We start from the raw sequence: 21079 nt of genomic DNA, 5'->3' as shown, positions 1-21079 counted from the left end.
AAGCTTATTAAGTACTAAATAGAAGAGACCCATCAAAGCCTCGGTGGTCATGACAACCCAAGCAGGTGACGAGCCGTTGTCAGATGATTGAACAAAAGGTTCACACCAGTCCAGATGCTACTGATCAACACGGAAGGGTGCTATTATTTCTACGCGGCTCTCTGATGCATCATACATGAATAGCCCGTCCACTTCAACAGGAATATTTTTTGATCCACTGGCCTAGAATACATTCACAAAACGCATGACACAGCAACCTTGCAAAGCTCAATTACGAACAGTACAAAACAGACAATACTGAAAAGACGCTTTATTTTATCTTGAAAGGGAAGCTTGAGCGTTCTGACACCAATGAACAAGCGATTCAGACTTGTCCCCATATCGGAAACGTCTTTTACAGACACACTCGGTAATTATTGGACACTCTAGGAGGCTAATGCGGTATAAACAGCCTTTCAGTACACCATTCAGGAGTAATTTCATGGTCATTGTGGTCTAAAAAGTGGCTGTACACACACCAAGAGGAAAACAAGCATTAAATTAGCCAACTACAAGAAAACATTCAGTACATTTGTATGTATTGGATCAGGCACAGTTACCCATGAGCTGTATCAATTCCATACATTGTTACCATTTGAGGAGTCTGAGAAGGGGGAAAGAGGGGGGTTTGGACGAAGGGGTTGGCAAACCATCAGGAACTTCTGCAGAGGGACATCGATCCTTGCCCACCTCAGCAGTTTGGGTTACGGGCAAGAACGTCACTAATAGCTCAGGCACACACACAAAGACATCCACAGGAGCGTCGTCTGTGTGTGTTCCCTAGCTCCCCAGAGAAGGACACCGACGGAGCCTAGTAAATAATCAGCAAAGTAACCCCGCTGTTAAGCAGAGTGCTCTCATATCAAATTAGCACCAGTCAGAGTGACTTTGCATCCTGGCTTCCTCCGCTCTCGGAGCAAATCGGTACTTTTTGTAGGAGTGGTTACGGAGAGAGCACCCTGCTAAACAAGCAGGGTTTAACCTCAGCAACCAGCCGTGCTGATGTCACCGCCAGATCTTTTAGTCACTTCCATGGTGGTGAAGACCTGAGGTAGAAAGCCATTAAGTGAAAGATGAAGAGTTGTGACATGCAACCATTGACCGTCGGCGTCTTTACCTCAGCACAAGTTGGGTGGATGCCAATGGTGCCGTCTAGCTGGGCCTTTGTGGCGCCACATTTCATGGCTGCCCCAAAGCCTTGCGTGACCTCTCCTGCATTGGGACCCAGGTAGTGGAAGCCGATGACTCTGTCCTGTTGTGAGAAAACTGAATTTCAGTATAAAGAAACTTAAGACCGCAATGCAATTCGAAGTTTTAAAAATAAACCCTCTTCTATTTTCTACTATTTTGGGGCCACTCGACATTCTACAATGCACTTCCCTGACTTTTGCTGGCTATCACCTTTTTCTTCATTTGAACAACTGGTGGTATCTGCAGCTAGCAGGCATCGGCTTGTTTGTGTGGCTAGTCTGCCGCTACTCCTCTCTGCAAAGTCAGAAGTGATCTACGTCAGATATACTGTTGTGCAGACGAGTCCTAATAATGATTCTCATGCACTTACCTAGCCCAACAAGCTACAACGGGTTAGCTAGGTATAAAGTTCCCTCAGATGTACCAATCTTAGCCTGCACTGCTGGTGTCAAAAGAGGAAGGAAGGACGGCAAAGATGTTGTAATGGCTGCTGAAATCCATTCTACCTTTACTGACCCTGTTCAAACAGAGTTCATTGATCCGCCCCTCACTAATCATTTACCCACTTGGAGTGTATTTTTTTTCCAGGCAGGTGTCCAAGGGGCCTCCATTTGTGTGCATGGACTCCATTGTAAAACATTGCGTATTCAAAAATACATATACAAAAAATATTCCGATCTACAATAATCGATAAAGCCATTGCTATATGTGAATCAAGCAAATAAAATTATTATTTTTTAATTAATTTGGGTGCCCATTGATGCCTTACACTTCTGTGCTAGCTCTACGTTTTCCCTGTTTTGTCTGTGTTCACCCCCCCATGCAGCAGCCTTTATATAAATGAGGCCCCTGAATTGTGACGGTTCTCTTATCACTGGCCACTTTCTCCTAACTATTTCCAACCCCTGTATGAAAACAGTCAAGTCTCACGTTGTCCAGTTTGTTGCAGATGATCTTGGCGTAGCATCGGTTGTTGTCCCTGCCAGGCACAGTGAATTCCAGAGGCCAGAACAGACTGTGGTATACCTGAACGTAAGGGCCAAGCACATTGGGATGTAAAAGACAACACGTATCGATATCCAACACAGGTCAACTTCAGGGTTCATGTACAAGTCCGTTACCTCAAGGTTGTCCTGTCCGTACAACTCTGTGGCTCTCTCCTCAGACAGGCCGCAGGAGCCGTACTCCAGCGGAGTGAAGACAGTGGTGGGAACGTTGATGTAGTCGCACTGTGGACAGTTTAACTCACATTTATACAATGTTGGATTCCACAACTGCATAATGGAGGGTTCATTATGTTTTTAAAATAAGTTGTAATGTATACACTATGCTACCTTGATCGTTGAACCCCCAAAAAGGCGCCTGGCCAGCAACTTGCCAGCCTGGATAGCAACAGGGGTCAGTTCCCACTTGGCCTCCAAGATGTCTCCGATGGCATAGATGTGGGGCACGTTTGTTTGCTCTTCATCACTGACAGGAATTTTGCCGTTCCTGGAAGGTGACAAAAAGGTTAAAAAAGAAGAAATCATGCTTCATTTCTGCTGACATAAAAAGCTAGCATAAATGGCACTGATGAGACGAGGAATTCCTAATATGATGCCATCCCACAACGCTACAAAACGTTTAGCTTGGAATGCATTAAGGAGTTCTGTGGTTGAGAAAAAGACAATACAGGTGGTCCTCGTCTTGCGTTTTCGCAGTAAAGACATGGTTGATCAACCACCTCCTTGTCATCCTTATCACATCCTAGTAGACGTTAAAATGCAATCATTATCCGTAGTCATCATAGTGACAGTCAAGTTATTGAGACGAGCACGGACAATATTGAGCATATTTTTCCACGGCGCACTGTGCTGTAACTAGTTCTATATAAGAATTATTCAACAATGCACAGCAGAGCAGCAGTATTTGGGTTAAACTTTGCTGCCGCCGCCTCAAAATATTACTATACAGTCACAAGACTGAAAGCACATGACTCAATGCTCTTTCAAGACTTGCCACATGCTACCTTAATCCCTGCTGATCTCCTTGCCTGAACCAGTCCGACATTCACAAACCTATATTAACCTAAACAATGAAAATGACTTAAAAAGCTCATTTTAAAGATACATTGAAAATAAGTTCCTACAATTCTAGACTCTTGAACTTTTGACATTGCTGCCGTAGAACTGACAAACACTGATAAGAACCCAATCAGAGACAATACAAGAGACAGTGTAGGCTCTGCCATATTGTGCAGCCCCCTCCCACCACACACACCACCCTGCAGAGAGTCATGTGACAATAACTGCTGAATCACCATGACTCTGACATGCAACTTCAAAAAAGGTACAGGTCATGAATAATAAATCCAAAAAATAAAACTTACTTTGGGTTAACTTTGACTCCTATCTTGTCCAGCCCAATCTTGTCAGTGCATGCGTCTCGACCCACTGCAATTAATACCTAAAAAAGGACCCAAGAATGCATGTTTAAGTTGATTGAAACCCGCTCTTGGTGGGCAACTTTCAGAGTAAAAAGTTTTCAATATTATCATGCATATCCGTACATTATCTTTCTACTTACAGTGTTGTACTCTCCCTCGATGACCTCATCAGTCTCAGTGGACTTGGCTGTCACCTTCAGCCTGCCGGGGGTGCCTGCTTCTAACTCCTCTATCTGCCAGACACAGCAGGCCCAGAGGACAAGTTATACATCCACGTTGTCAGTGGATGAAGGTGATACTACGTTAATACGCTGTATTTTAACAGCATCATGTTACCTGTGCAAATGAGCGAAAACCTACCTTTACAGGGACAAATTTCCGGATAAATTTGATGCCGTGCTCCTCCATGTGCTCACCGGCACGGTTGGCCATCTCTTGGTCAAAGCCCCTCAGCAGAATGGAGCGCACCATAACTGTGACGTCAAGACCCAGGCCGGCGAGGAAGCCGCCACACTCCAGAGCGACGTAGGATGCGCCAATTACCAGGGTCTTCCCAGGGCAGTACGGTAAGGAGAAGAGGTCATCGCTGGTGGAAAACCGACACAAGGTAGAGCGTCAGTGTTGGTGGTGATTGACACGGATAAAAAAAAAGGTAACGGCTGTGCTGCATCAACACAAACGGGCTGTCAAACAGGCCATACAGGTTCCATTTGCAGTCGGATTCCCATAACAAGTCCACTCAGCCACTTTGTTTTCTATTTGACTATTTGAATTGTCAAAGCGACATTCTTAAAGTCCTATCACTCAAATGGGGTGTTCCACTTCACTAGTGTTAATATATGTACATGAGACGGCATGCCCTGTGTTGCCCAATACCACTTAAAACGCTACAAACAGCTGATAGTGGCCCACCGGTTGCAGCACATCTGTGGCAATGTGCCAGTTACAGTTGCGTACAAAATTGACTCGGTATTAACAAGTTAAACATGTTTAACATAGAAAAATTCTTCAGAAATAAGATACATATTGTGCATTCAACATTTATTTTCAACATGCATTCATTTCTGCTAGGTGCCAGTGACTATTAAGTAAAGATGCTGTACATGATACTATGTTTTATTTTGGAAACCAGGCAACCCAAACTTGGAGACAACACATGTGACCAAAGATATTTTAGCAGTCTGGAGTTTGTCATGTCTTATCTACACAACCTCCTTTCGTCAGGGGAATTATTGGACTAAATAAGCAGCGAGAGCCGGTTGCCCGACTACCAAAATAGCCCATAAATAACCACTTGAGAAGTCAATACGTGTTTTTAGTACTCGACTTCCCATTGAATGCGCCAGTGTATTGTTTAGTCGTCGCTGTGGCAAAAAGAACCTAATGGATTGGGTCAAATATACTCTCTATATATGAAATGTACTCTCACCTTGTGATGCAGTAGTCCTTGTCTCCAGGAATACCCATGTAACGCGGCCTTTCGCCTGTTGCCAAGACGAACTTAGCTGCTGTGTAAAACGTCTCTTTTCCTCGTTTGTTTACTGCCTGCGTCCAAATACAAACACAAGGTTTGAGATCAGCACTGTATCATTGTAAAACCACACAATATATAATATAGTATGCAGAATTGCATATGTTCAGAATGTTTGGACTTTTTTCAGGAAAAAGGGCAGTTAAGTCTGCCTAAAAGATTCAAAAGCAGCAATCTAATCTCAGTGCTTTTTTCGTATTGTATGACGTATTGTTCACAGTTGCAAATAAAGTTTCATATCAGGTAAAACAGGTCTCACCTTGATCTTGTGTGGCTCTACGAATTCAGCGTAGGCATTGACATAGTTGACGTTCTTGTCCCTCAGCGCCACCCTGTAGCCCCAATTTAGCGAACCGATGTAGTTGTTCACTGCCGTCTTCATCGTCTCCCAGTTGTGTTTGACTGATAAAAAAAAGAGCAAAAGACTACCCTCATTAGTAGCAAGACAAAAAAAACAACAAACTAATTTCCTGTGCCAAAGAAATGAACTTCTTACCTTTTTCATCAAATTCCCAGCCATATTTGCGTGCGTCCTGCATGGCTGTGGCCAGCATGGCAGTCTGATGCATCAGTTTCTTGGGAATGCAGCCAACATTCACGCATGTTCCCCCTAGACCTGATTACCACCGCAGAAATGAATTGCGTTGATAAATACACAGTACCTTGACCAACTTCCCACATTAAAAAGAATACAGCAAATGGCCAAGAAATATCCTACCCCAAGTGGTTCCTTTAGGCGTAGGAACAACATAGTCCAAAACCATGACCTTTTTCCCCAAAGTCGCAGCTTCCTGATGTCAAAGAATAGAGAAAATAAACACATTCAGTTATTACAGGAATGCATGATCACTTGTAGTGTTTTGTAGTACCGGCACCATAAAGCCATCACTAAAATGTTACAACAGGTCACTTTGTTACATATCAGTACCTCACCTTTGAACAGGACAGGCCTCCAGATCCTCCTCCAATGACAATCAGGTCGTAGTCATAGGCTTCACTTTCTGCGTTCAGAAGCTGCTGAAGGCTGCCGTCTTTATGGGCCTGAACAACACAAGCAAAATAACCACGTTGACCAGAATATTAGATGCGGCTTGACAGATTGAGGACTCTTTGCAGTAAAACATTCCATCTAAAAGCAATTGTGCAGCATCACATGACCAAACTCAAAACATTCCTAAATAAAATCATATCAGCTGGGTTGAATTCATGGCTTATTTTATATTCTGCTGCTTTTTGCCAGCTCATATTTCATGAAAACCTTGAAGTGAAACCATGAAGTGCAGGGCAAACAAACTACTTTATGTGCAATATTTCATAAAAACCAAAACTAGGGTGTACAAAAGCCGAGGTTTGACCGTAGTCTGGCTGCAAACTCTCATCGCTCAAGCAACTAATTTATGTCAGCAGCATGACCTAAACCAGAACATTGCATTATTGAAAAGGATGTACTCACCTGCATCGTTTTATCACAGCCACCGACATGTCTTTTGTTGATGAAGACATTAGGGACAGTTTTCTGTCCGGTCATCTCAAGTAGCATTTCCATGTAGTTGGTTCCATCCTCTACAAAAGTAGCGTGGAAAATAATGTGTTGAATGTCAATCCATTTATCTTGAAAACATTTAGAACTTAAATCTAATGTCCCCAGCCAGGACTGATTTGATACATTATGTAAACAATGACCATTCACTGTACTGTACGTTAGAATCTACAGAGAAGCAAGCAAGCAAGAAGAGGTTGACTCAGATATGAGGCCAAGACATCTACAATGACTCAGCAGCTTTTGCACTGCTGCAAAGGAAAGCCGTGTTTCATTATCAGGAAATGCTAGTCCTTGTGTTAAGAATTGACAACAGGCACATCATGCTTAGTAAGCGTTGTGAAATGCAATAAAACCTCACCTAAGAGATCCAACTCCACCACATTACACTCAACTTTGAGCTCTTTGAACAAGTCTTTTACCTGGAAAAGGAACATAAATTGACAAATGCATTTAAACACGCTCGACGGGTATATAGATTGTACAAATTCATAGGAAAAGAACGTTAGCTATTAGCCAATTCGTGATTCTAATGTTAAAGGCACCCAACAAGTATATAATACAAATAGTTGCGTTCTACCATGATATTAAGAATGTGTTGTAGTCCCAACAAACATGCCAGCAATTAGACCCGGCCCTTTTACTTCGCGGGAGAATAAGCTAACTAACTTCGACATTCAAAGTCTTTCATGATTAAAAATTTTTAAAAAATCAAATACCGTACCTTGACACAATACGGGCAGTAACTTTTGCTGAAAACCATCACCTGGTTGGAGTCAATGAGCGACTGTATTCGGGTTTTGAGGTCATTCTTCCCGGTGTCATTTTCGATGGGAGGCATTTTCAATCTATTTCCGTCCAAGCCTGCTCAAGGCACGCTTCAATGGACGGCCGGTGACACACGAAGAAAAACTGATAGGCTACAAAGTTTCTTCGACTAAATATACTAAAATGTATCCTTCTTTAGCCTTTCTTGAAAGGAACAGACTGACAGATAAGCCGACAGATCGTCACCATTCGCCTCCAACCCCAAAACCGCGCCTGAATGCGCCAAACCTACTCCTTATGCTTTATCGTCATACGTGTGGTGCGCTCGATTTATAGTACTTTCTGCACCGTCGATTAGTTGTGATTTTGTCACCATGCTCTCCGCCCACGCGGCCAAACCCGGTGAGCAAACCTCCCCACTTACAAAAAACGTCACCGGACCGTCTAATTACAAGTCATGGAAGTACAAGCGCAACAACAAATAATCAGTCGCATTGAATGTACGTGCTGCATAGGATATGACGTATAAACATCAAATATAACTAATAAGTTATCTATTCGTCAAATGTAAAACGTCGTGTAAACGTTTGGTGTATAGTCACAAAGCCCAAAGGGGTGTGGAAATGGTCCTAAAGTTAAAAGGACCAACACAAGCACCGGTTGTGGACGAGTCATCCTGAGTAGTTGCTGGTATCTAGCGCCGTTTGTTGGTAAGAATACGCTAACACAAATGTCAACTACGTTCAGTTTGTTTCCTTAACAAAGTATAATTACACAAATAATGTCACGCTTTGTTTAGTGAATGACACTACTGCATAGGTATCTGTCATGTATCCATTGTGCTTTTGTCTTGAACAAATCCGAGCTGTTTAGATGACGAAGATGACAATTGAAAATACACGCGGAATCAAAAGTAAAAAAAAAAGTTTTGTGAATATTTCAGGTATGGTAATTGCAGCTCCAACGGTTGCGGTTTGCTGCCCTCAGGTTGTTTTGAGGCCCATTTGAATGCAGCACCAATACACGTTCGACTCTTTCTGAGAACCGACTCTTTTAAAACCGACTCTTTATGTGGCCTCGTATTTTAACCTAGCTTAGCCAATGTGAAGGAGTTGTGCTTGCCTAATTTTGTGTGTTTTTACATTTTGAGCTATTAACAAATCCACACTCCTCCTTGGTGAGAGCATCCGCCCCGTTATTGAGAAGATTGGCTTAGATATGGGATTATCTTAATAGCATGTCCATCAAAACAAAGTACAAAGTTCCCCTGTCCTAAACTGAGCTGAGCGTTTGGGGGGAAACGGCTTTTATGATCATCCTGTAGCATCAAAGCATCCTCTTTTGACGCATCATTAATCCACACATGCTTTTCAGGTGAGTCCATTTCAACGCCTGAAGGCTGGAGCCCACTACACTTATCAGCTATGATTTTTAAACACACTGAGACATGTTATCAAGACCAAGCACGCGGACCATGATGTTCAGGAATGCACTCCCGGCTGCTCCCTGCTTGTTGCGTTACTGTATACGTGTGTATCCCGAAATCATGACATTTGCCTTGTTGCTCCACCTCCATCCCCTTTATAGGAGGCAGACGTAGTCACCCAAGAGGAAGCAGACCAGAGGCGGAGTTCATACTGTTGTAAAGCAAGCAGAAGAGCGGGACCATGGCTGAGAATAAAATGGGTCCAAATCTGCAGGCTGGCGCTGGATTCCTCGCTAAAAGGGTACAGAAGTCATTGAATCGCGCTCAGGAAAAGGTGAGCTGAGATACTGGTTGGGTCTTGTAAAACCACCAGTACTTGTATAAATATGGAGAAAGTGATGAACATTTTGTAGTATTACAACCTAAACTTAGTCATTGACAGTTTTTCAAGAGTACCTTTACTTTGTTTGCACACTAATTTCTGTAAAATGAATTGTTTTGGAAAAATGTCACCCTCACCTTTGCCTGTCATAACATTACAGTGTTGTTCAGAACCACGCAGCTGTGTGCATACTCTAAAAGCCACCACTTCCTGATTGTGCACTTCCTCTGCTTGCTGAACTCTACCCCCTTTTAAGTTTGAGGGTGACTTAATAGTTTAATGTAACAAATCAAAAGCAGATTTATCTCGGCAGATTAGATCCCACTCTGACACTGCAAGACCCGAATATTATTGTGGATGTTCTGGATTTCTTTTTTCTGTTGCTGCATAAAAAAATGAAGGTCAGATATGGATTGGCGACTTTTGTTACCGATTTTTAAAGGTGAAGGTCGTTTATGTGGGAAAACCTGCAGCTGGATGTTGATGCACTGGCAAAAGTTATTGTAATCGTCCAAAATAATCGTCCACTTCTGGGTATCTTTAAACATCCCATCACAGGGAGATTATTATCGGGGAATTAAAGATGTTGTTCACACAGGAAATGCATCAGTTGTGGACATGGACGGAAAGCAAAACAAAGTTGTTGCATTTGTGTTGCTATGGTAATTGTGAACACAAAGAAACAACATTTTTCAATTTGCTGTCCCCTCAAAATAACTCATCACAGAATTGTTAATGTCCAAACCGCTGGCCTTCACTTAAAATGTAACAAATTGGGCCCGTATATTGTGAATAATTTAAAGAAAGAAAACACCTTTTGAAATTTCACACTTAACCTTTCCAGCGGTGCGAGTATCATTCCTCTCTTCTATTCTTCATACAGTATAAAAATGTAATATATTGTGGAGAGAAAGCCTCTCAAACACTCGGTTTAAGATCTTTTTAAGCCGCTGTTCACCTTGACAACATGTCACAATCTACGAATACTGTGAAGTGAATGTTTTGTGCTACAAGCAGTAAGATTTTGATAGTTTAGAGCTCATCTAAAGTCAAAAGATATGAAACTTGTGGCCTAATAAACTCTTGACAATGTATCTTTCATGACAATGCAGGTTCTTCAGAAACTGGGAAAAACCATGGAGACCAAAGATGAACATTTTGAGCTGTGTTTGCAGAACTTGAACAAACAACAGGTAACTGAGCAGGCATCACCTGTTCTATAATTAGAATCGAATACAGTCAAATAAGCGTATATTATTTTTTAGCTGCTGTTTTTTCCTTTCTTGTTACACATATTCACAGTCATGTCACTTATAATTTCATTTGCTTGACTCAGCCATAAGCAGGAGAGGAATCAAGGTCCTGTTTTCCCTGTTACCATGCAACACATCCTGGACATTGGAGGGAACCCTTCCATTAAGCAACAGGAAGCTACCATTTTCACTTCATTTATGAACCTGGCACTGCATTTAAATATTTTGCAGCACCGTAGAATCAGAGTTTGACTGTTAAAAGACATCAGTCTATTCTAGTGTGGACTGCCCAGTCGTGGGGTACCAATATGAAACCAGTTTTGCCAACCTAGCGACTGTCTTTCATTCAATCTTTCATTCCAAACAAATCGAGACAATAGCGGAGTTGTACGTAAAACATGGTTTTATAGTTTAACAATTGTATGTGGTACCTACTCTTAACCCCACACTCTGCACGGTGGCGGGTATTTTGCACTACCTCAAATTCAAACTGCGCCGTCTTTAATGAAAAAATGAAAATATGCAATTTGGCCGACTGCTTGTCCCGCAAAATTAGTTTTCAGTATGCTGTCCTTGGTGGAAAACGCTTGGGCACCCCTGTAATATACTTAGTTATTCCTGTTCATGTGTAGTTGCACTTTTGACAATCCTTACCATCAGCACTTAATGGCACATACCGGAATTTAACTTCTGTTTTTGTCTCACACAGATGGATGGAAGTAGGTTGTTTAAAGATGTTAAGGCCCACTATGCCGCAGTGAAAGGTACGTTTTTTGACAGTGTGCTTTTTTTTTTTTAGATGAAGGAGTTATTGTTATTGAAATAGGGGAAGTGACTTTGTTCTATTTGTGGATCATTTAGTCTGTTTTGCAATGATGTCTATGTTGCTTTGTACAAAGAGAGAAAGGATCATGGAGTGAAAACACTCACACTTTTTCTAAGCTACTTTTCAATATGACCAAGTCCCTACCTCCGACTATAAACATAGAGCATATATATGAGCATTTAACTACATTGTACATGTCAGTGATGTCAGCTGGCTGATGTGGGGGACACATGCCATCGATCCACGCTACCTTGGTAGATCGCGATGGACTCAACAGGAACCCCTGCTGTGTGTTTATATGACTAATAAAGTATAGATTTTCCAGTGCTGTTAGCTACAGCTACTTTGAGTCCCAGCCAGGAAGCTGGTGTTATTTTGGCCTTTGCATCGTGGGGGCGTAGAAACACTGACATGAACCTTGAAAACAATACCATGTCAATGCACAAAAACGGTTGTCTTTTCTTTTTCCACAGCTGTACATGAGACATCTAAGAGAATGTCTCAGACGCTGAGACACATCTATGAACCTGACTGGGATGGCGTGGAGGACCTTGCTGCTATTACAGGAGTATGTCATTTTTTCATGTTCCACTAAAATATTTCAAGGGCAAAAAAAAAAAAGAATTACCTTAGGGTAATAAATGGCTGCAATTTGTTGCAGTTGGTAAGCTAGCCAACAATATTAGAATTTTTTTTGTCATGAGTTTATCATGAACATGGGCGTCACTAGGTTTTGAGGACATGGGGGCTTAGCCACCTGGAGATGCACAGGATATGAATGAATGTAGTAGACATTGAAAAAAAATCAAAATATCCCAAAAAACAAATAACCGGGATATAACTTTCCCATTTTTGGACAGATTTAGTGGAGATACTCAATTGTTTTAGGCCACCATTAAATTCACACAAGTACACACAATCTGCTCTGCAACCATTCTGTCCAGTGGACAGTGATCAATTATATAATAAGCATCATTATATTATTAATTAGCCTATTATTATTACTATCATAATTTTTCTTATTACTACTAGCAGTAGTAGTAGGCTAGTATTAGCCTGCTTTTGCCCTATTATATGAAATTTGTCAGATTTTTTTGGCTAAAAATAAATAAATAATATAATATAATAATAATATAATACATAAAAAAGTAAAATTATTTAGGGGGACTTAAGAACAATGACGCCACTGATCATGAATAAATAACGCTAGGTTTGACTAAAACGAAATCCATAATTGTGTCTCAAGAGTGAAGACTTGCTGTGGAATGACTACGAGGAGAAACTGCATGACCAGATTGTGCGCACGATGGAAAACTATACAAGCCAGTTCCCTGAAGTCAAGGTAATTAGACACATTGAATGGAACGCTGAACTTCTGAAAGTCCAATTGAGCTTTTTTTTTTTTTTTTTTCAGGAGCGTGTCGCTAAACGTGGTAGAAAGCTGGTGGACTACGATTCAGCACGCCACCATCTTGAGGCGCTGCAGAGCGCCAAGAAAAGGGATGATTCAAAAATAGCTAAGGTAGCGAGCGTACAGTCGGGGGCTCAAAAGGTTTGAGAATGACGCAAGTTTGCTGCTTCACTGTTTGATGTGACGATGTTGTTCACCAAAGCACTAACTTATCACTTTGGAAAAGGCCTTGTCACTAAACTGTACTGAGACGTACATACATTGTGTACTATATGCACATCACCATCATGAAAAGTGAGGCAGCAGACTTTGTGAAAATGACCATTTGTGTCATTCTCCAAGGTATAGTATCACTCTGGAATCGAAAGTGATACCATCTTCTATTTAACAGGCAGAGGAAGAGTTCAACAAGGCTCAGAATGTCTTTGAGGAGATAAATAATGAGCTGAGGGAGGAGCTGCCTGTCCTCTATCAGAGGTATGGTCGAGAGGCCGCTGCATAGTTCAGGTCTGATAGTAGTGAGAAAGCCAACTTGTTTTTCTTATTTGGTATTCAGGCAGGGCTTCTGAAGCCGCTTTGACAAAATGCCCCATATCTTTATGTACGTACATGTACGATATGATCTCAGAGCATTCAACATGTTGCTTCATCATCCAAGCAGCACAGTGTTGCATAACAACGCCTCAGGCTGGCCCACTATTAGCTGTGTTGTTAATCATTTTGATGTAACAAAATGCTGGAATTTGTTTTCAGTTTGAGTTACAAAGGCATCGATGCCGTCCACTGTGAAGCACTGAGCAACATCGTAGTTTTCCCTTGGATAAGCCTGTATAAAAATGCAATCTCATGATGATGTATGTTCTACATTTTCTACTGTATTTGGCTCATTCAACTCTTCATATAAATTTCTAATTTAAAACATCATTGACAAGTTTACTTTTTAATTTAAAATGCTATTTCAAATTCAACATTTTTAATTTAAAAGTTTTCATATTTATGTAATTTTTATTCTAAAATATACTTATGAATGTTATTTAAAATTGTACTTAACATTTACTTAAAAATGACTATTTTTAATTTAAAATGTTATTTATAATTTCAATTAATGGTATATATAATTTAAAATGTTACTTTTCAATGAAAAGTTGTATTTGAAATATTTGTATTTCATTTTGATGATCATATATTGTATTTTTTATTTTAAATGTTAGTTTTAATTTCATCTTAATTTATAATAAAACATGTTTACTTTGAATTTTTACTTTTAATTTAAATGCTAGTTTAACTTTTATTTTGATTTCTAATTTAAAATGTTGTTTTTAATTTCATTTAAAATGCACTTATTTGAATTTAAATGTTATGCAACATTTTACTGCATTTTTAAATGAAATGTCATTTTTATTAGTTTATTTTAATTTGGATTATTATATAATTTGCATTCTTTTTGAAGAATATAAACTATATCAAAAGATTATGTCCCAATTGAGTTTATGCGGATAAAGTGACTTGTGTTTTTTTTCTGTAGCCGCATTGGTTGCTATGGGACAGTGTTCCAAAACATTTCAAATCTGAGGGATGTCTTCTACAAAGAAATGAGTGTGGTAAGACACGACACCTTTTCTCTTCTTCATTTGGAAAGCACATACTTATGATTTTGCTCCCTTGCAGCTTAACCAGGATTTATACAACGTGATGAAAAAAATAGAGAATCAACATTCCGGGAAAGCTTTCATCATCAAGGGTCTGAGCAGGTGCAATAATTATTATAAAACATGACAAATAAGTGGAAAAAAATAAAACAATTCTTTGTTTTTGCACAGCATGTCAGGGAAGTCCAAGAAGAGGAAGTCCTTGATAATCTCCAATCCAATCCCGTGCAACACGGCCTTCCCGTCGGATCACATGTCCATCCTTTCATCAACCCAAAATGGGAAAAATGCTTTACCCTCCTCACCTGGTCCACAAACTCCGCCCAACTCGGATGAGATGGTTGCAGCAGAGGAGAGCGGCGCCCCCTCCAAAGTTGCGCACTCTTCAGACTCGGATCTCAGTTCCAGCGGCACCAACTCCCCCAAGAGACAGTCGCTGTGCGTCAGTGAGCACAGCGACCCAAGCACGGGAAGCGAAAGTCCAGAGGAGGTGGAAGCGGAAGCCGAACCCGAAGCCGAAGTGGAAGCGGAACCCGAAGCCGATCTCGCTACACACCAGTCTGACAACTCCGACCTGGGGGTCCCAAAATCTGACCTTGCGAGTCAAGAAACACCCGGCCCTTCTTCTGATTGCGCCAGTAGTGAAGCACCACACGTTCCTGAGCCGCAAGACGATGCGAGTGAGCCGCCATCAGAAGACGACAAAACCAAAAGTGCACCCGTTCCCGCCCCTCGAGTCTCTTTCCGCTCCCAGAATTCGACGGCTCAGGAGGAGCAGGAGTGTGAGGGAGCATGTGACATGAAGGAGACCACTGTATCAGGAGATGACCACGATGCAGATGAACTTCTCTCCAAGGTAGATGCCATGTTGTCGTCGTAACGCCAATGTTCCTGCTCAGCCTTGCCTCAACTTACAAATACAATCAGGCAGGTTTTCCATCAAGGCCACATACCCCCATTTTAGCTGTTTTTTTTAAAGGGGACCTATTATGCTCGATTCCAACCCTTTATATTGACTTATGAACTCCTATAGAGCAGCTACACACAATAACCCGCACAGAAAGCTGCCTGGCTTTCCCCACTCGTCTTGTACAGTTAACAGCTTGTACTCGGGCAAGCCCATATATGGAAGTCTGGTTCATTGTGATGTCACAGTGAGCCAGTGTTAGAAAAAACTCTTTGAAACCCAGCGTTCAGAGCCATCCCAAACGTCTTTCAGGGCTCACGTCCAATCTGAACCTCTGGGATCGTTTAACACGAGAATACAAGTGGAAATACCTTAGTTTTCTTTTTGTTAAATTACATTTTTAGAATGTAATTGACACACTGCCATCATAGTCTACCTAGTATTATTTGGGTGTAACTAGCTAATTTTTTACCCATTTTTGTCCAGTTTTTACAATTTCTGGTACTGCATAGAGGACCGCTTGTATTAGGTTGGTAATGTACTGATGTAATTCATCTTTAATACCAGTGGGTGGCGCCAGAGAGCCATGCAGCCTCTGAAGGTGGCCAGCTCCAGTGCGAGCAGAAGGACATCCTCCTGGGGCTTGCTGGTGATGAAAAGGTTTGTCTGTTTTTTATAAATCAGCTCCTCCTGTTTTGTTTTTTTCTTCCTGATGTGTTGATTTAAACGTACAAATGTTTGCAACAGGAAGAACTGCCGACGTGGGCCAAGGAGGAGAGCGGGAAACTATGCCTCGATTCAGAAAATCACAGCGGGGCTTTCTCAGAAGACGTCATCGGGCCTGTTGAGGCAGAGTGAGGCAATAGTTTGTCTCTAATAGTTTGATTCCTCCCACAAACAGCTGGTGACACACAAACACACGCACACACGCATGCAAGGTTGAAATTGTTTAGGGTGTGGAAGCAGCACGGAGAAATAATTCTTAAATGTTGTGATGCAACATGTGAAACTAAATCTCACGAGCGGCTGAAGTGAATTTTGCCAGTATTTCGATGAAGCTGCATTTTATACTACAGTATTTTCAGCTTTTTTTAAAAAATTCTTCCTAAAAATAATGTGAAGCATTTTTTTTTAAATGTGTTCTCTCAGATATATCAATAAAGGCCAAGTTATAAAAAAAAAGTTGTGTGGTTTATTGAAGGGGAAAAAGTCATCCAAATAACACATCCATATCATTTTTAAAGGAACAGCATCCTATTATCTTTTTCATATTTCATTCTACACAAACCAGGTTTTAATCTGTTTTATTGTGTGTCTGCTAACCTTAATGATTGGATAATGAGGTTCCTGTTGAAGATATTCATCATGCTTATTTATCAATAAGTCAGCTGGGATAGGCTCCAGCATAGAAAATAAATAAAAGGATGGCTTATCGCTGTATAACTGCATGCTCATACTGATGTGTTTTTCATACTAATTTGGTCCGGGCAAAAGAGGTGTGGACTCAAGTCATGATTTTGATGACTTTGGATTCGACTTCACATCAATGTAAATGACTAATCCTGATTGCTATGTCAGCACTTCATACATGAATTCTGCTTCTCGCACTTTTGGTTCTTCTGAGTCATTTCTGGTTCTGGTACCCAAGAACACAGTGGAGTTATTTTTCTCAATTTGGCAATCTGGTCCCAAATGCTGATAGGAAATGATTCAAAGCTGAACTCCTTTTTCCTCTAAAGAAAATCTGTCTTGAACCTCAGATGGACATGATGAAGGATGATGACCAACCTAAACCATAAACCATCCAAACAAGGAGAAACAGCCTTGCTCTCATTGGGCTGAATGGTAGGCCATGTTGCAGTTGGTAGTTCTTGCCAGTAGAGGTCAACAATGATAAGTGTCCAAAGACCAAACCAGGGGTGCCCTAACTTTCTCCACTGAGTGTTGCATTTTGAAAAATGAGGCCACTTTTGATGTTTGTAAATCAACCAATGCAGTCATGATAGAATGTTCTAGTATTATAGTATTTTGACTCATAAAATTACTGCTGTTAGGGTTTTTCCAATCCTTCATTGTCCATTTACTACGTTTAGAACGCTGCTGTTGCGTCTTTATGAAAGCACCTGGCTTTAAATTTATGTTTTTAAGACAATCCTTTAGTCGTAAAGATATCTTTGTTCCTGTGCCTTGCAGGTATGATACATGAGTCACAGATGTTCAAATCCAAGGGCCTCCTTATCACGCCCATCCATGAATATAGTGAAGGAGTGCAGAAACAAAAACAACCTGTCATTCTGCAAGTTTGCACCTTCGGCTCCAACAGGATGAGACAAACCTGCAGATGGATGGATGGATGGATGGATGGATGGATGTCTGGGGGTATTCCAGGTTTAGTCATCATGTTTTCTGTCTTGACATGTGAAGCACATGGTATCTGGAATGTACTCACAGTAATTCAAATTTTCCACATTTCATGATGAAAATTATAAAATTAATTCATTTTTTCCCTCATAACAACACCATGGAAAAAATATTTGAAAAATGTTGATACATGTATTAAAAATATAGGCAGGAAAATCAGTTGAAAAACAGGATGCAGCTCTCTCAGTCCAGGGCACATGATTTTTTCTGTTTTTAATTTTTAATACATTCCCAAAACATTGTACTCATGTTGTCATAATGAGGTGTTTTCCAACATTCCATTTTGGAATAACTAATTAAAATGTGGGAACTGTGTGTAACACTGTATATATGTAGTTCTCCCCCATTTACTGCGGTTAATCGATTCCAGCCCTGACCGTGATAAATGAATTTCCAGGATATAAGATTAATTGTTAAAAAATGTAATATTTTGTAGTTACAGCATAGAAAAACTGTTTATGACTTTGGATTTTTAACATGATTAGAGCCCTGTAGACATGATGACAGGTTACCACTTCCACATGGAATGGGAGAAAACATTTTTTGCTATCATGTTGGACATGCTGTGGCTGACTTGATAACTTCATGCAGCGTTAAGGTAATGTAATGTAAGCTAATGTCTTGAAAGAACTGATGAAATTTTGATGGTGGTTCGGATTCAGGAACTTTTTAGAAGATACTTTAACAAAAAAACGTGGTCAGAGTACTTGTTTGGGACATTTAGCTTTCCTGTTACGTCATGCTAGGTGTTAGCATTTTTTTCAATTTTCATGAATATGACCTTAAGCAGACACTAGCAATATTAGCATGTGTTAGCGTGTCAACATTAGCATGTTTAGCATTTACATTTGTGTTAGTATAGTAGGTGTTAGCATATCAATGTTAGCATTTTTAAAGTCATTCAAACCAATGGTATGTTTTCACGCTAATATTTATAGCATCAATCAAAAGGCAAAGGTGCTTTTTCTTGTTATTTATATATTTTTTCTCCAAGTTCTGTTGAGTCTGGTCAACCTGGAAAGCTCCTCCCCCAAATTAGGTTGGAGAGCATCCTCCTCCTCCTCCTCCTTGCTCCCTGCTCTGACTTTCCTTTCTTCACATTTCCCCCTTCTCCATCTGGATCAGTACACTGGAACCTGCTCGGGCTTCAAGAACCTCCGACCACCACCTTATGGTCAGACCTAAAGTGCCCCCACCCACCCCCCCCTAGAGAACAGCACGGATGATGCGTTGTGCGCTTCGGCTCTTCAATGACAGAGGAGACGCACCGAAGGAGAGATGGGCACCTTTTCTCCACTTCCATCTGCCAAACGTCCTTGCACCGCGTTGCTAGAACCGGCGGTGGTTCTGCTTGTGGTTCTGACCCGGCTTTGCGCTGCTTTTAACTTGGACACCGACGAGAGCGTCGTTTTCAGCGGACCGAGCGGGAGTTACTTCGGTTATTCTGTGGAGTTCTTCACTAACTCTTCGAGGTAAGTGCTTCATTAGCAGTATTATTTCATTTAGGTTCATTTTTTAACCTACTTTATGGTTGGATTTGTCTGTATTGTTTCAAATCATGGACGTGAATAATTTCAATATGTTCATGCATAAATAGCTGTTGGATTTTAATATAACATGCAAGGAAACATGTCTCTTTCTCATACACACACACACACACACACACACACACACACACACACTTGGACTGGAATCCTGGCTTGTGTGCTGATTGGAAACAGACCCACAAAGTGTGTGTGTGAGTAATGGTGTTGCACTAAAAGTCATGGGTTAAACTGCACAGCAGCCCAGAGCGGATGTTCTTATGAATATCACATTTTTTTTGTTTTTCTGGCATATTTAGTGACATGAATTTAGTCTGAATGCACACTTTATGTTAATTCCATACGTCTCCTTTACAAAGTGATACTTTTTAACCTGCTTATTCGGCTTACTGTTGATCTCGGCTTGAATCAGCCTAGTTTTGTCCTGCGGTGCATTCTTGAATGACAAGGAATCTGAATCTTCTGAATGAATGTGCTGCACATGTGATCCAGATGTTGACACCTCCTGATAACACGGAACAATTCATCGATAGTATGATACACTATGACAAGGCTTCGGACCGGATGTTCCCACATGCGGTCCCACGAGGGGCCACTGAGTTTAGAGTGTCCAGAGAGACGTATGCATAATCCAGTGATACTCAGGATCATCGATAATATCGGTAGATGTTACGATATTATCGGTCGACATTGGATTTGCTAGGATTATTAGTGCTCATTAGCGTATTTTCCAGACTGTAACTTACACTTTTTTCATAGTTAAGCAAGTCCTGTTAGGGTTAAACCCAAAACATTATCACCAACTGTGAAAGAAGACACAAAGACGTGAGATATAGGCTTGCAAGGAGAGTAGATCAGAGACTGTTCAGCAACAAATCTCCAACCAACTCTGAAACAGTCTCTGCTCTCCATCCTTTTATTAAAAGTTAGGTATGCCCTATTACATGAATCTCATCCTAAGGGGAGGGGGAGCAATACAAATTGGTTGAGAACATTGAAGCATTTCTTCAGATAACAGGAATGAATGGTTCAAAGAGACATCCTGGTTCCGGGTGCCTCAAGGACATCCCGTTATCGTGTGCCTGTAAGATGAATCATACAACTGTGTGATATATGTGTGCAATAATAACTTGGATATAAGTTATACAAATGTGTATTCTATGTGTGCAATAGTAACTTGGATAATATAAGGCAATGTAATTAAATGATATATACAGCTTTATTCCAACATTTCCCCCCTGTTTATCCAATTTACTCATCGTAGAACATCATTTATTGATCACTTCACAAGGATTTTCGATCATAAAATCATAAACACATGAGAAAAAGTTACACCTAGAGGAAAAAGGGTGTCACTCATAATCACCTGGATCTGAAAAAAGATCAGGAATGTTAAAAGATGTTTCATCGTCATAGTCAACATTATCTTTATCAATGTTAACACTGTCCTCGTCGTCGTCATGTTGTGGAATGAGTGCGTAAAGCTCCTGAACGTGTAACTGAATAGGTGTAATAGCAGAAGATATCATCTGGGTGCAAATCCTGCGAATAATGGGGACACAAATACATCCACACACTGCCAGAATGCTGACAAAAACTGTCACTGCCAATGCAATTGTCATTAAAAGTGGCTTCCACTTACTGAAGAAATCAGCGAACCCAGACCACATAGAGGTATCAACACCTGAATGCTCCTTCATCTTCTTGTTTAGGGACTGAAGCCCATCCAAAGCCCTGGTGAGGCTGCCATTTGCTGCTGTATTGTT

The 21079-nt window shown here is 40.8% G+C and overlaps 3 protein-coding genes across 3 annotated transcripts in view; 2 read left to right on the top strand and 1 right to left on the bottom strand.

Annotated features, from left to right (window-relative positions):
- Window positions 1-295: 295 nt before the first annotated feature.
- Window positions 296-7788, bottom strand: txnrd3 (thioredoxin reductase 3). Its single transcript, XM_058069789.2, has 16 exons — window positions 7451-7788; window positions 7088-7148; window positions 6640-6749; window positions 6120-6227; window positions 5905-5977; window positions 5683-5802; window positions 5446-5588; window positions 5085-5200; window positions 4016-4241; window positions 3796-3888; window positions 3599-3675; window positions 2565-2721; window positions 2352-2459; window positions 2161-2256; window positions 1157-1291; window positions 296-1085 (listed from the first exon to the last, which is right to left on the bottom strand). Exons 1-16 carry the CDS (start codon window positions 7565-7567, stop codon window positions 1023-1025), a joined length of 1803 nt encoding a protein of 600 aa, XP_057925772.2. The 5' UTR covers window positions 7568-7788; the 3' UTR covers window positions 296-1022.
- A 124-nt stretch (window positions 7789-7912) lies between these two features.
- Window positions 7913-16520, top strand: bin2b (bridging integrator 2b). Its single transcript, XM_058069801.2, has 13 exons — window positions 7913-8204; window positions 9082-9254; window positions 10415-10495; window positions 11265-11319; window positions 11855-11949; window positions 12628-12723; window positions 12796-12903; window positions 13184-13269; window positions 14318-14393; window positions 14461-14543; window positions 14613-15297; window positions 15916-16008; window positions 16096-16520. Exons 2-13 carry the CDS (start codon window positions 9162-9164, stop codon window positions 16204-16206), a joined length of 1662 nt encoding a protein of 553 aa, XP_057925784.2. The 5' UTR covers window positions 7913-8204; window positions 9082-9161; the 3' UTR covers window positions 16207-16520.
- Window positions 16521-18899: 2379 nt separating this feature from the next.
- The window catches only part of LOC131127666 (integrin alpha-5-like), a 40152-nt gene continuing 37972 nt past the window's right edge, over window positions 18900-21079 (top strand). The window contains exon 1 of the mRNA XM_058069774.2: window positions 18900-19241. Coding sequence (XP_057925757.2) covers window positions 19048-19241 — 194 coding nt within the window. The 5' untranslated portion in view covers window positions 18900-19047. The remainder of the gene's footprint in view (window positions 19242-21079) is intronic.

The sequence above is a fragment of the Doryrhamphus excisus genome, linkage group LG11 (genome assembly GCF_037039965.1).
Source record: "Doryrhamphus excisus strain RoL-2023G ecotype Guam linkage group LG11, RoL_Dexc_Guam_v1.1, whole genome shotgun sequence".
Lineage (NCBI taxonomy): Eukaryota > Metazoa > Chordata > Actinopteri > Syngnathiformes > Syngnathidae > Doryrhamphus > Doryrhamphus excisus.
Note: the sequence above shows the minus strand (reverse complement) of the source record. Positions and strands in the feature narration are given on the sequence as shown.

What these genes read in the sequence shown, in the direction of transcription:
- txnrd3 (XM_058069789.2), bottom strand. Translation starts at nt 7,567, where the DNA reads ATGCCTCCCATCGAAAATGACACCGGGAAGAATGACCTCAAAACCCGA. An exon ending in AAGGACTACTGCATCACAAG is followed by an intron (nt 4,242 to 5,084) that starts GTGAGAGTACAT and finishes GTTTTCCACCAG; the next exon opens with CGATGACCTCTTCTCCTTAC. An exon ending in TCCACCCAACTTGTGCTGAG is followed by an intron (nt 1,086 to 1,156) that starts GTAAAGACGCCG and finishes TTTCTACCTCAG; the next exon opens with GTCTTCACCACCATGGAAGT.
- bin2b (XM_058069801.2), top strand. Translation starts at nt 9,162, where the DNA reads ATGGCTGAGAATAAAATGGGTCCAAATCTGCAGGCTGGCGCTGGATTC. An exon ending in ACCTTGCTGCTATTACAGGA is followed by an intron (nt 11,950 to 12,627) that starts GTATGTCATTTT and finishes TTGTGTCTCAAG; the next exon opens with AGTGAAGACTTGCTGTGGAA. An exon ending in CTGCCTGTCCTCTATCAGAG is followed by an intron (nt 13,270 to 14,317) that starts GTATGGTCGAGA and finishes TTTTTTCTGTAG; the next exon opens with CCGCATTGGTTGCTATGGGA.